The sequence below is a fragment of the Solanum lycopersicum genome, chromosome 8 (assembly GCF_036512215.1).
Source record: "Solanum lycopersicum chromosome 8, SLM_r2.1".
Classification (NCBI taxonomy): domain Eukaryota; kingdom Viridiplantae; phylum Streptophyta; class Magnoliopsida; order Solanales; family Solanaceae; genus Solanum; species Solanum lycopersicum.
In genome coordinates, this window is record NC_090807.1 from 62606873 (window position 1) to 62621908 (window position 15036).

Consider the following 15036-nt stretch of genomic DNA (forward strand, 5'->3'; position numbering starts at 1 on the left):
TTACAAGTAGATATTACCAACAACTTTGGCTTAGAAAGATTAATTAAGAAGGTTCTCAATTAACCTCATGCCACATGCATCTTTGAATTCCAATGTTACGTTTTGCTTGATTTTCACTAGCCAACAAAAATATAGCACAAGATATTTCAATGAAAGACTATACAAAATATTTTATAACTTTTTTACCTGTTCACATGCTTGAGAACAAGAGGGGATACATTTTAAAATTACGCGTGTCATCATGTGATAGAAAATATGATGAAAGAAGAAATTTTCAATGTTCTATGGGTCTCCTTATAACTTATAAGGCTTGACCAATTTTTTTTTTTTAAAAAACTAATCTTTAAGTTAAATTTAATTTAATATGATATTATAATCGAATTTCATGCGAACATTCAGAAAATTAAACTATTGTAAGAGTAAAAATATGATTGATCTATGAATATGATATAAAAAATGAATCAAAGACCTAATTTAATAAAATAAATATATTTTTACAAGTAGCCGTGCAACTAAAAGTTAGAACTATGCAATAAATTCTAAAGAAAAAGGAAAAACAAGTACATATATACATATGTTAAATAATACACAAAGGAAGACTATAATTTAATCTAGACACGAGTAGATCAATTGTTCTTCGAAATCTATCAACACTTTCAAGGGATGGAAAGTTATAAGGATAGTAACTGCTAATAATAAATTAGATTAAAACATGAAATTTTATTAGTTTATGTTTGTGATTAAAATATTATTACTTAAGTCTTCTAAAAGAACTACTTTAACAATAATTATGTCCGCGCGAAGCGCGGTTCAATTCACTGCTATAATTTCAATCTCCAAGACTTCCAACACATGGTGTTTTGCAAGATGGAGTATTGATTTGCTCTTCTTACTAGTAAATACAGGATGAAAATAGGCTATTTTAGCATCAAAAGGTCCATTATACTATGGATATCATAAGCAAGAGTTTTGTATGACATGATACATGTTCTACATATATAATTTTGTTACAAGATGTATGTCATTTTTCTTTTTGATGTGGACCTTATCTTACACCTTAACCCCTGCTGCTGCTTCTTTGATTTGGTTGATGGTAAAAATGCCAAAACAGTCGTCATCCTTAACAGCATTTATCACTGCATAAGCAACGTCGTCCACGCTAACAGGAGGGGCAAGAATTAAATCGGATGCTGGCAACGAGTTCAATGGTTTAGTGAAGCTCTCTGTTGCACGTAATAACTTTTCAAGAGGTTCTCCAATCAAATCTAGAGGGATCTCGAAGCCGTCAACCTTCCTCTTCCCATATATAAAGGCAGGTCTAAGAACCACACCTGTTACATTTCAGTGAGAAATTCAAGTATGTAAGTAACAAAAAAATTGTGGCTGGACTAGTTCAGGGTAAGCAACAAGCAGAACACTTTCCCTTTTCATTTACAAACTTGTTGCAGACATGGTGCTGTTGTACATAATAATTTCAAAGAGACAACCGTAAGCTTCAGACTGCCACGGTCACATCAATGGGAAGTAAACATCTAATAGAGTACCTGAGCTAGGGAATTTGGAAAGAACTTCTGATTCTGCTTTTCTTTTCCCTATGAAGTAACTTGATTGGAGGAATGATGGTAGATTGTAATCATGCACAGAAATCAATATGAACTTAGGGGTCCCTGCAAATAACAAAAAATATAATGTAACACTTGGCATGAGTAGTTATGGAGAAACAAGGGAACAATGATAACATGGTGTGCAAAATGACTAGTTTAAACCTGCCATAAGGGTTGTTCTTAAACACAGCAAAGCAGTACCATACTGTTAATTGCAAATTGTAGAGAACCTCTGTTTTAGACAATCCCAAATTATTGAATACTGGATAACAGGTCTAGGTGAAGAAAAATAGATCATGAAGTTCTATATAACGAATCCCAACTAGTTTAACATTAAGGGGTAGTAATAGTTGTTTGATAAGTAAGCTAAGTTCTATTAATAAACAGACCAGCACCCAGCCAGTGCAAGAGAAATGCAAAATATCTATAATAGCAGTTACTTCATGCATATCCTACAATTTATACTTACTCAAGCATTTTATTTCAATCTGGGGACGGATTCAGCTTTTGCTTCAGTTGGTAAATGTCATTAAATTAGAAGTGACGAGCAGAATTTTCTGCTCATTAAAATCTTTAGCTCTGAGCTAAAGTAAATAATGGAGTCAACCATGCCTCATGCTTCATCACAGGGAAGCATGACTTATCTGATTCATTATATATTGCAAGTTAAAGTAAAAATAAGATAGAGAAGATAGGCACTGCAAAAACTAACCACTCAAAAGTTTATCACTAAAGGTCACTTCAGCTTTACAGATTTCTTCAAATAAATAAAATGAAAGCTACTGACCATATTCTTTAGCAGCATTGACAGCCACAACATTAGCTTCACCATTGATCCTAAGCATTTGTTCATCAGAACCAAAACCTCCTAAAGTTGAAACAACTGCTGTAGCCCCAATAAGTACTTCATCCCAGTTTGCATAGAAAACATCTCCTGCATGATAAGATGATCATATGAATAATCTGAATTGGGTGGAAAATATCAGAAAAGGACTTAAACCAAAAGTCAAAACTACACCAACACAGATAACATCTGTTACTTTTAATGGGATCTTCTTTTTTTCTGATAGAGGTAGTTTTAATTGGAATCCTCTTTCAAGTTCGCATATGACCAATTGACCATAAAAACCACACTAGGCAAAACAGTCCAGTAGTTTAAAGACTCTTTACACTTCTTCGCTCCTGTTTGGTCCGGGATTCATATTGTTTGAAGGAACTTTAGAACTTGCTCCTTTTGTAAATCTTCACCTATGGACTATGGCAAAGATTGAATATCCAGTTTTTGACAACATGTTTTGACTTCTAGGCTTCAATCATAGAATGAATAATAGAGAATTATATTTGGTCTTTCAAATGGTTGCAAAATAGAGTCTGCCCCCCCCCCCCCCCCCATTCATCTTTAAGGGTAAACTGAACCTTTTTTTTCTAGTGACAGAGTTACTTTGCTTGACTATGAGGAACTTCAGTAGATTAATCTTTCCGTTATTTAGTGTGGCGAGAGAGTCTTCAAGTATCTTCAGCAAACACATTTACCCCACACACACATGACACACCAACCAAAAAATATATGTGGGATTCATTCATCAATAACATTATTATCCATTTTATATTTTTGACTCCACAACTTTCAGAGCACACAATAACCTCAAAATCCTAGATCCACCACTGCACACACCAACCAAAAAATATATGGGGGATTCATTCATCAATAACATTATTATCCATTCTCAATGAACTACGATGGCTTTCATCAGAAAGAGGGCCTGGAAACCAACTTCTACATTGATTTCATCCATGTAAATCTTTTAATTGAATTCATTGTCAACCTACTCAAGTGCATGATGAAGAAATGAACCTGCCTGTTATCCAAGTGACTTGATCTACCCATGAGTCTGATTTAGAGGGACGCCCTGATCTGAGTAGGAAATACTAAAATTTGAGAACCCATAATACGAAAAAGTAGCATAAGAGGATAGAGCAATTGTATAGATCCTTCTGAATCAACAGAAAATGTTTAAGATCCATCACATTCAATCTATAAAGATTCTTTTATTCATTGAAATCCCTATTGAACTGCTCAGTCATGTATTAAAAATACCTGCTCAGACTTATGACCTCTATACCCTCTGACACTGCGGCCTTGCATATTGCAGAGCCAACAAAGCCGCTGCCTCCTATAACTACAATCTGTTAAAAGAAAAAAGAAAAAAAAAGTGAATGACAAGTAGTTGCTATTGAGACAGTTGTAAATGGATTTGATCTCAAAAGGAGAAAGAGAAGATGCTTAAGTCATGAAGTAATACTCGTTCAGTCTTAACATCTGCTACAACATCAATTGCATCCGAGTTAGGATCCCCTCTGACAGCTTCGGCATAACTGCTTTTAATACAAAGTCGGCAAGAACTAAAAAGAAGAGAAACATTGCAAACATGTCAGGCTAGAATTCTGATCATCCCAAAGATTGCGAATACAGCGCATACAGTTTTACTTGGAACCTTAATCCAGTTCTCAGAAAACTAGTTTAGTCTTTCAAAGGATATAGTTTTCTGTGCAGATCTACATATCTCGCTTCTGCTGTGGAAAAAGGAAAGAAAGAAAATTCAACTATGCCTGACATGGAACTAAAAAATCAAAAAGATCATCCTGGAACATGATGTGACAACAATTGCTAAGGTACAGAACTGACAATCTGAATGATCACTCTTTTATTTCTATATACACTGACGATATAATTCTTAGTTTTCTTTGTACATTATTTTTAAAGCTGAAATTCTAATTTTTTAATCTGCATTCCTTACCTTTGTTAGGATTTTGAAAACCAACTCCACATGCGTGAGTTTTACAAAACTTCATGATCAGATAAAGGAAAAAGGTCATTGTATGTAGACAGACAGCCAAAAAGTAGTACTCCAAATAACCATATAATGAATACTCTTAGAGGTAAATGGACCTTAAAAGAGCGAAATGACTATCCCCAACTAATTTGAGACTGAGGGGTAGTTTGGTTCATTGATTGATTGATCTGGAACAGCATGGTCATGTACATTTTATGTGGATCATTTATATTCCCTCCGCCCCACTTTATATTAAGGTGTTACTATTTGGGGAATTAAACAATTTTCCCTTTGACTATAATCTTCTCAAACTTCTTAATTTTTTTTTAGAACTGTTAGCTATGTTGACTTATAGTAACTCTTCATGTAGTAACTAGAAAGACCATTTTCTTCTATTCATTTTGTAAGTGACCAAGAGATCTTAATTTCTCGAGTGTGTAACAATAACTGATCAAACGATAAATGTTTTCATCAAGATAAATGGTGTAACATTTGAGAAATGAGAAGCCTGCCTCTACAACTCTTAAAGAAACTAAATTACAACCATTAGGTTAGGTTTTGAATAGTATTTCCTTTCTCTTTCCCTGAGGCAGTGTGATTTTTTGTTTGTCATATTCTTATTCAATCAGCAAGCTCTTTTCAACCATCCTAGACAAATTACAGCCCAAAAAGTACTGGGAGCGGAGCTAGCTCTCCGGTGAACCGATCCAAACCTTGAATTTATATCAAAAATCAACTAAATATACCTAAATTATTAATTTAGAATCCAATAACTTGGGATATACAAGGATTAATCCCGAACCAAATTTATACTGCATTTCGTTGATGGTATAAGTTAATCCTATCAACCAAAAATGATTATAAATTTTATTGTAGGCTTAATACTTGATATCTAACTTGGAATTATAATCTCAGGACTTTAATCCCGAATAAATCCACCTATGGAATAGAATTCAAAACTCATAAACCTCAAATCACAAATAAAAGAGCATTAGAAGTTGAGCCAAATCAAGGAATACTGACCGAGAGCGAGAGACTTGTGAATGACTGTAACTGCGCAAAGTCGTAGGAAAGAGAGCTCTACTACTAGTGCTGCTAAGAGAAGGAGCTGATGTAACTTTGCAAATGGCACCGATGTTTGAGAAAGTCGCCATAGTTTTCTCTTCCACAGTTCACAGAGATGAGATTGAGAAGTTATCTAATCAATGGAAGAAAATGAATAGCAAAGGCAATAGTTGAACTTTGGCAAAATGCTTTCTGAAATTTGGTTTCTGTTTTGCCAGATTTGTGGTGAAGCCTTTTTGGGTGGGGCCATACTGGGTGCACATTTTTCTTGAATATAGCTATTAGTTAAGTTCGATTTTATGTATTAACTAATTTACTTAATTAATTTTTAAATATATTAAATTATTAATTAAATTAATAAAAATATTTTTATTAAGTTTTGGTCTTTAATAATTTAGTTTTTGATTTAAATCAATTCAAGATATTCATAAAATAAAAATATAATTTTTTTAATAATTTAACGCGATAAAGGATAATGTAAATTTAAGGGCAATTTTAACATATAGCAAAAATAAAATTTAAAATTTGTATGTTATAGTCATAGCAAACATATATATATATATAGAGAGAGAGAGTTCGCTATTCATATACAATTGAAAGTTATGCCTATTTCAACTATACATATATACAAAGAAACAATTGTATAATTCGTTGGTTACTCTTCAGATTGTATAATTTCACTGACAGACCATTTGTATAAGTTGTTGTTAGCCTCTCAATTCAACTGCATGTGTTTGTATATCTGTATAAAATTTAAATTTGTCTACAATTGAATCGAATTATATAAAACGAGAAAGAGAGAAATTTTATACAATTCAAATTTGTAATAACGAGAAAGAGAGAAAGACATTTGGGCATGGGAATATACAATTGAATCGAATTGTATAAAACGAGAAAGAAAAAAATTATATACAATTTGAATTTGTATCAAACGAGAAAGAGAGAAATGCAAAAGAGTCTTAGGCATGGAAAATTTGTATTGTATAATCATAAGTGTATCGGATGGAGATATATGTATATGCATATGTATATACAAATTTCTCTCGCTTAATACAAACGGAAACACAATTTGTACAATTTTATTGTATAAAGTGAGAGAGGCGAGCGACAAGGAGCTAGCGAGAGAAGGAGAGTGGCAAGCGAGAATATGAGGGAGAGAGGGACTGATAAATAGTTTGTTATGTAACACAAATAAATCAATCGGTAGCTACTGTATTTATTTCACTATTAGTTTGTCATTTTATACAATTATCTCTAAATTTGAATACTCTTATAAAATAGACATAGCACTATTAACTAATAGAAAAAAATTATATAAGTGCAATACAAATAAAAAAACAAAATAATAATGTGAATCGAAGGCTAAATAGTAAATGTGTAATGTACTGATAATAAAATTTAATATCTATCTAGGGAAAATGAGTAAATTACTACAATTTTATTAGGTTATTTGATAAAACCCAATATTAAAAAAATTAAAATTCAATAAAAAATTATAAAATCATTAAAGAATAATGACTCAATATCATATACTTCCTTCGTTCAGAATTGTTTGTCATGTTGCGCTTATTAAAAGTCAATTTGACTAATTTTTAAAGGTAAATTAGATAACATTAATTCGATATTTTAAACAAAAAAAAAATTTCTAAAACTATATGAAAAGTACTATAAATTAATTTTTTTTACATATTAATATGATAAAAAAATACATCTTAAAACATTAGTCAAAGTTTTTATAGTTTGAATCTAAAAATAGAAACCATGACAAATAATATCGGACGGAGGAAGTACTTTTTATTTAATTTATTGACCATTTTGATTTCTACACACCTCAAATAAATCAGTATGAATTGTAAGGGGAAAATGACATATATATATATATATATACACACACACACACTATCGTAAATGGTATGTAAATATCCTTCGTCATATTTTTGGAACATTGATGTCCCCATCGCTCAAACTAAAACATATATACCCTTTATATTATTAGACATACATGTGTTATAATTTTTTCTACCGATCAGACATTTATTAAATATCGAATCAACATATAAGATTACGCTAAGTATTCCTATTTAGTCTTCTGTTACAATGGAGTATATATATGCTTTAGTTTTTGGACGATAAAAATATCAATACCCTAATAATACAATAAAATATATCTTGATATCGTCTATAATTGTTCAAAAGTATATTTATTTATTTTTCCTAAATTGTATTAACACATATAGTATTGATTGAAACTTGAAAGCAACATATATGTATTTGCTATAAAATTTAAAATGTTGTTATAGTTTAATTTGTCACATCGCAAAATTTTTAAGGCCCGAAAAAATTGGTAAAAAGAAAAAGGGTAATTGCCTAATTTCTTTTAGTGGAAATAATAAAACGAGGAAACAGAAAAAAATAAAAAATTATCATTTATTGGGGATGAAAAAAAAAGAGATTCTTTTTGGTAAGTAAGAAAAAATCTCGTGGCATTTGGCATAACATGTCATCAATTTAAGTTTGTAGACTCTTGAAAGTTCTTTTTTTTTTTAATAATAGGAAAATTATTTATGGCTATTTTTCTTCAAAATTTTAACTTTTGAGGATATAATTTGTCTTGTCATTTGAACTGGTGTGTGCATTCAATTTTTCGCTTCGTTCTTATATTATTTGGTTTAGATTTTTTATTTTTGATTTTGAAGAAGTGTAAGTTAATTCAAATCAAAATAAATTTGATTTGATTTGAATTTTCTCTTTTGGGTTTGATTTTTTTTCGATTTGGTTAATCGATTACGTCAATAGTTATAAATATAACAAAGTTATATTTGTAATTTTTTAAAAAAATATATAAATATATGTAGAGAATATTGAATTTCGTAAATATACTTTTTAATATAAATGACAAGTAAAACACCAAACTCAATACTTAAAAGTATAACAATTGTAGATGTCCAAACATAAGAAAAATAAACTAATTCATAATGAAAATAACAAAAAAGAAATAAAAGTGGTTAACTCCAATTTAATTCTAAACACACACACATATATATAATTCATTTTTTTTAATTTCTAGATTTTCATTTTTTCTAAATTCGAAACCAAACAAAATAAATTATAGATTCAAAATAAAACCAAGAATCCAAAAAAAAAAAAAACAATCCAAATTAGAATTCAATTTGATTTAGTTTGGTTTTTCAATTTAATCCAAATAGTGCACACCTATATTAAAGAATAGAGGCAATATAGTTATTTCAACAATTTATAAGAAAAATATAATTTTACTCATAAAACGCTACTGAACGTGATTTATGTATAAAGAGTAGTGGAAATATAGTAATTTCAACAATTATAGCTAAAACATAATTTTACTCACAAAACGCTATCACTGAACTTGATTTATTTATAAGAGTAGGGCAATATCAAAATTTCAACAATTTATAAGAAAAACATAACTTTACTTATAAAGAAAATTAAGTAACCGATTAGCATGTTTAAAATCATAACCTAGTAACGAGCAAATAATTATGATATTTATTAATTTGTCCAAAACATATTTGTGATTTATTATATTATATAGAGAAAACGTGTGTGGTAAGTTTAAATTCATTTGCTTCAAAATATACAGTATATAAATTGTTTTATACTAACCTTCCAAAAAAATCTATTTAAAACAAAATGAAATTATGTACTAATTTCTACTTTTATTTTTCTTTTTTCATCCTTTATAATGTTGATGGGTGGTGTTTTTGTCCCGTTCACCAATCAAAAAGATAGATTTTGCTTGCCAAAAATCATTTCAACTTTCACCATAATATATATATATATATATATATATATATATATATTATGGTGAAAGTTGAAATGATATATATAGGAAATCAACAATTAATTATAGTTAATATTATTTTTCAAATTAAATTATGAAATTGTCTTTTCAAGCTCAAATTCACATGAACCCTAAACTGAATTTGAGGTGATACAAAATATAAAGGATTGTTATAACAAAGAGATGTATAAATGTGTAATCTCACAAAACTCTTAATAGTATGCAGTATTACTTATAAAATACAAGATAGTGAGTTAATTCCATATTCTTGACTAGTAGATGAATAGATGCAATGGATTAAAAAACTCATAGAAATTTGGATCAAGATCTCAATTAACAAAAACAAGTTTTTAGATGATAAAATTATTTGATGTTTATATTGATTAAAAAATAAGCATATACTTAGATTGTGGATTATAGCTAAATTATTGTAATCTAATGCCCATAGAAATTGAAACAAACCTCTCCACTTACATGTTACAATACTTAGAACATCCACACCCAAACTTATAATTCTATTCTTACATCTTGCATATTAATTTTGAAGAAGTGAGATAATTCAGTAATTCGTTATAGCTTTTGCGAAGCCAATAAAATAGCAAACGTTTTGTTCAACTTAGGTTTCAAGCTAACAATAATCAATCCACCACTCTTTTTGCTAACTCCCTTGAAGGAATCACAAGTCAAAAAAGATCAAGATGAAGCTCTATTCATTAAACTAATATATTATGATCTATAAATAATAAATTAGCTCATTTGACAATCTATCTATAATCTCTAAAAATGTTGTTACTGTGCAATTATAATAGCTAATTTGCTTACAATAAAATTATTTTAGAAGTACATAATATAAAACATAAGTACTTGTTATCTTTGACGGTTACAAAATTAAATAATAAGTTTTTTTATATTTTTAAAAAAAATTAAATAAGTATATAAGAGCAAATTATTAATTCAAATTAAATACTATAATTCTAGTTTGATTTAATTGTACCCCTTAGTAAACTATTGTTATTTCGCTTCTCTCCTAGTGAATCTCGCTTGCCACTCTCATTCTCTTCCTCGCCTCTCTCACTTTTATACAAATGCAATGTATGAAATATGTTTGTGTTTGTATAAAGCAAGAGAAAATTGTAGATATATATATGTGTTCGTTCCCCTCTATCTTCTTTCCAGATCTCACTCGCCACTCTTCCAGAAATTGCTCGCTCGCCTCGTATAAAATGCGTTTGTGTTTATATAAAACAAGAGAAAATATTATATATACACATACTTGTTCCCCTTTCTCAAATCTCACACGCCCATCTCCCAGATCTTGCTCACTCGCGCCACTTCCTAGATCTTGCTCACTCACTTGCCTCTCTTACTTTATACAAACAGAAATGTATAATTATGTTTGTGTTCGTAATAAAATGAGAGAAAATTTTATATTTAAATACTATGTATATATTTTCGTCCTATACACTTATGATTATATAAATACGAGAGAAAATTATATATATAAATGCTAATTATGAAGACCAATTATACAAACTATTACTATAACTACGAGTATGATTTTTATGTTTGCTACCTTTTGAGTATTTTAAAAATTATTTTAACACCTAAAAGGCAAATAGAGACCGAGGGCAATTTTGGTCATTTTCATTTTTACTTTTAACGCCTTCGGGGTTTAGACCGTCCATTCTCACTCCATCGAAATTGAGGTCACACAAGAGAACTGAAGAGTGACAAAAATGGCAAAGTCGTCGGCGACCAAAGACGCCCAAGCTCTTTTCCATTCTCTCCGTTCTGCTTATGCCGCAACTCCGACGAATCTCAAGGTAACTGACTCTCTCCTCGATTCCCGTGCAGCAATTTACTTTCATACAACTTTCAAATCTATACAGTTTCAGTCAATATTCACGTATTTCTATTGGGTTCTAATTGAATTGTTTTTCATCGCAGATCATTGATCTATATGTCATCTTTGCGATCTCTACTGCCTTAATTCAGGTATTTACTTAACAACTTTGCTGTCATTGATCCATTTTCTGTATGTATGTATCTTATGGGGTCAATCTTATTGCTATAGATCTGTAATTATTATGTTCTTACTGTGGTTGTATTGGTAAAATTTTGGATGATCCATGTTCTCATAAGCTGTTAACTTTCTAATGTCCTTCGAAATTTTTATTGAAAATGTATGTTATGGGGTTTGAATACTGATGGCTTAATGATGTCAGTTTAAGCATTACCTAGATTGATTTGATCTTGGTCTAATGCTTGTTTCAATTGAGCATCTGATGCATTAGAGATATGCTTTTGATGCTAATGGCGAAGTGGCTGAGGCATAATTTTTTTGGGAAGAATGTATTATAAGTAGAAAGTGGAGTTTGGGGCGGAGTATGTTTTATGCTTTGAGGGGTATTATCTTTTATTCTGTAAAGAAGATTCAAATTCAATCCTTCAATTGTTCAAACAACACCAATAAGGTTAGATAGTATTTATTATGAGAATCTGTCATTTTGGTTTGTTGTGAATAATTAGCCTAATCAGAGCTAATATGGGAGGTCTAGAAGGTCACTGTTCCCTCTGTACATCCAATGAAGAGTCATTTGGTTTGAGTCAGTTCCGTCATGAATTTTGACGTTACAGTCTGCCAACGTGATAGTCACCTTTCATGAATTTTCATAGTAGTTACTATCCAATTCCTCTAATCCTTTTTTTATAAATCAAAATGATTTCATTAATAACACCAAGAGGGTATCACCATCCAACCATCTCTTCTATATAAAGTATCCCCTTTTCAGTAAATAAAATGGAAATAAAGGTCTCTTGTCACCTCATAGTAGACTCTCTAATCCTCCAAAAAGTTCTTCTGTTCCCTTATCTCCACATCAACCAAAGACATAAAGGGGAAGCCACTCTACATGTCCTTCCAGCATCTATTTCAGGTCTCCACCTCTCCAATGTTCCTGTCAGACTCACAGAATTAGGCTGATATTTGACATGGGATGTACCGACAATAGTTCCATTGTGAACTAATTATAACCATCTCCTTGTCAAGCATCTGCTGTTAAAGGTGATTTTCAACTCTGCATACCATGTGAAGAAAGTTAGTTTCTTTGGTACCTTTTTCTCCCATACTGATCTCTATTTTTTTAAAAAATCAGCAACTGCGAAAGACAATCATAATACGATTCTAAGGCGGTGATCTTTTCCACATCACTCTATCTTCTTCCCAAAGCAGTCATGTTTACATCATCCGTTTTCCACTCTTGTATGTATCTCTAAAATAAAATTTGACAATACTTGGCTCCCTTCTCTTCTGAGGAGTTTGTCTGCTGTTGCTTCTTTGTCACTATCCTTTAGAAGTTGGATCCGAATACCATGCATCCTACCAATGTTGGATTTGGTTACATATCCTTACCTTACCTTACCATACAACCAATGAATTTGGAAAATTCATCCTTCCCTTCCTGTTTCTTCTCTGTAAGCTGCATTACGATGTAATACCTCCCATGGGAACCATCAATTTTGATGACACCAGCTTCTAGTAACAATCACCTTCATCCATAATGTATCCATTTGAGTCACACACATCTAAACTACTTTTCCTGAAGGATTTGATTAAATATTACTCAGGTCACCCAACTCTAGAGGGGCTATCACCTTATCCTATTCTACGAATGATATCATTTCTCCCCCTTTGTGTCATATCATTAAAAACTCATTAATTTTTCAGCTTTTCTTTTCCAAGTGAGAGGGATAGTGAATAATGACATAAAATAAGTTTACAGGTAAGTATCAACTTGGTGAGGGTGATCTTTTCTCCTCTTGATAAATACTGCATCTTCCACTTGTCCAATCTCTTTTCAATCTTGTTGAATTACTGGTCGCCGGAGTTCCAGTATCTTTTAACAATTCTCCTCCTATATGGTCGTGTTGATTCTTGATTCATTATAAAAAACATGATTTCTATGAAGCATGCTAAACCAGCTCCTATTAACTATGTTGCTCCGACTCTTAAAAAATGTCAATGGGTGGTTGTCAGATTCTCCAAAAGTTGTGTATTTCTTGTAAAATTCGACACGAGTGCGGCATCGAAAGTGAAGTGTCCGTGAAACTTAGCCTATTAGTCAGTGGTGCCATTCCGGCTCTTTTACCTGCTCCTTGCAACTTTCTGTTCTTTTGCAGTGATGGACATTAAGGATTGGGCAAACCGTACCTCTGCTAAAGATAGTGCTTACATAATCAGATATGACGCCCAGAAACATTGTTAGACTATCACAGCCCAAATTGCTGAAAAAGATCTTTAACCTATTTTGGCAAAATTCTCATATTTATTTGCCGATTTCAGTTTGTATTATTGCCAAGGAGCACTCCTTTTACACAAGTCACTACTTTCTTTTTCTTTGTTATCCTATTCTTCCTAAGCTCTTATCTCTGTAAAGTCATTGCAAACACAATGACGTTGTGTGAGAAAGGATCATTTTCCTGTAATTTGTTATTTGACTGTGCTTTCTTATGGGAAGGCAAATATAATGTGCCACTCTCACAAGGCAGCAATTTGCCTGTGTAAATAGCTCCTTTGCTAATTCATTTGTTGCCAATTTGAAGAGTAAAAACATGATTCAATGTCTGAGAATCAAGATATTTTTGCTTGATTTGTACAATTATCTGTTTGATGGTTGACGTATTTTTCACTTCTACTGGCAACTCAGGTGGTATACATGGCTATTGTTGGATCATTTCCATTCAACTCTTTTCTCTCTGGGGTGCTTTCTTGTATTGGCACAGCAGTCCTTGCTGGTGAGCTTGAGTGGTCTATTTAGATGCACTCCATTTTTGAGAAAACGTTTATTTGAAATGATTCATTAATATCTTTCTTACAGTTTGTCTTCGGATCCAAGTAAACAAAGAAAACAAGGAATTCAAGGTAAGCTTTCTTGGGATATGATCTTCCATTTTACAGTTTTACCTTGAATCTCCCCTCTAATTTAGTTGTGTTAAAATATGTTGCGACGTCATAGATTATCAATGAATGTGTAGCATGTCATGCACTTCTAGTTATGCGGTCTCTTCCTAGAAGAAGAGAAATGTAACTTGAGGCAGCTGGGCTTATGTTTGTTTTTTCCTTTCAAATTACTAGTGCTTACAGAGTATGTCAATGAATCTCATTTACGTTTGGTCCACCATTGCAGGATTTGCCTCCGGAACGTGCTTTTGCAGATTTTGTTCTCTGCAATTTAGTGCTCCATTTGGTGATCATGAACTTTCTTGGCTAGATTGAGGCACCAAATCTTGAAAATGTTGCTCTTACAAATCTTGGTGATTTTTATGTAAGAATAATATAGAGTCAATCGTAAAGGATTTTGTTAGGCTTTCGGAAATATTAAGTTTCTCATGCATGAAACTATTTTACATTTATGAATCTTATATGAGTATTAGTAAGTAGACAATCTTTGGCCATTCTGAGTTCTATAGCCCAAAAAGGAGCCAAACTTTTTCGGTATCAAATTATTTTGCCTTTTTCTTTCCAAGTGGTGACACCAGTAGCCTGAACTTGTTCCAACACTTGATCATGAACTGTGTGCATATCCTTGGGCAGATTACTCACAAAGAGAGGAACTCTATGACCATTTCTTTATTGGTATTTTTGATATCACTATAATGTATGGCTGATTCAAATTGGCCCCTCGTTGATATTGCTGGCTGGCAACAACATCGT

At 31.6% G+C, this 15036-nt stretch overlaps 2 protein-coding genes across 2 annotated transcripts; one reads left to right on the forward strand and one right to left on the reverse strand.

Annotated features, from left to right (window-relative positions):
• Positions 1-920: 920 nt before the first annotated feature.
• LOC101260462 (uncharacterized protein At1g32220, chloroplastic) lies at positions 921-5760 on the reverse strand. Its single transcript, XM_004245905.5, has 7 exons — positions 5462-5760; positions 3908-4007; positions 3703-3791; positions 3464-3519; positions 2392-2538; positions 1545-1667; positions 921-1331 (listed from the first exon to the last, which is right to left on the reverse strand). The coding sequence occupies exons 1-7, from the start codon at positions 5590-5592 to the stop codon at positions 1051-1053; spliced, it is 927 nt and encodes a 308-aa protein (XP_004245953.1). The 5' UTR covers positions 5593-5760; the 3' UTR covers positions 921-1050.
• A 5259-nt stretch (positions 5761-11019) lies between these two features.
• On the forward strand, positions 11020-14698 carry DAD1 (dad-1 protein). The gene is made up of 5 exons (NM_001246888.1): positions 11020-11146; positions 11271-11318; positions 14030-14117; positions 14201-14244; positions 14510-14698. Exons 1-5 carry the CDS (start codon positions 11060-11062, stop codon positions 14591-14593), a joined length of 351 nt encoding a protein of 116 aa, NP_001233817.1. The 5' UTR covers positions 11020-11059; the 3' UTR covers positions 14594-14698.
• Positions 14699-15036: the final 338 nt, after the last annotated feature.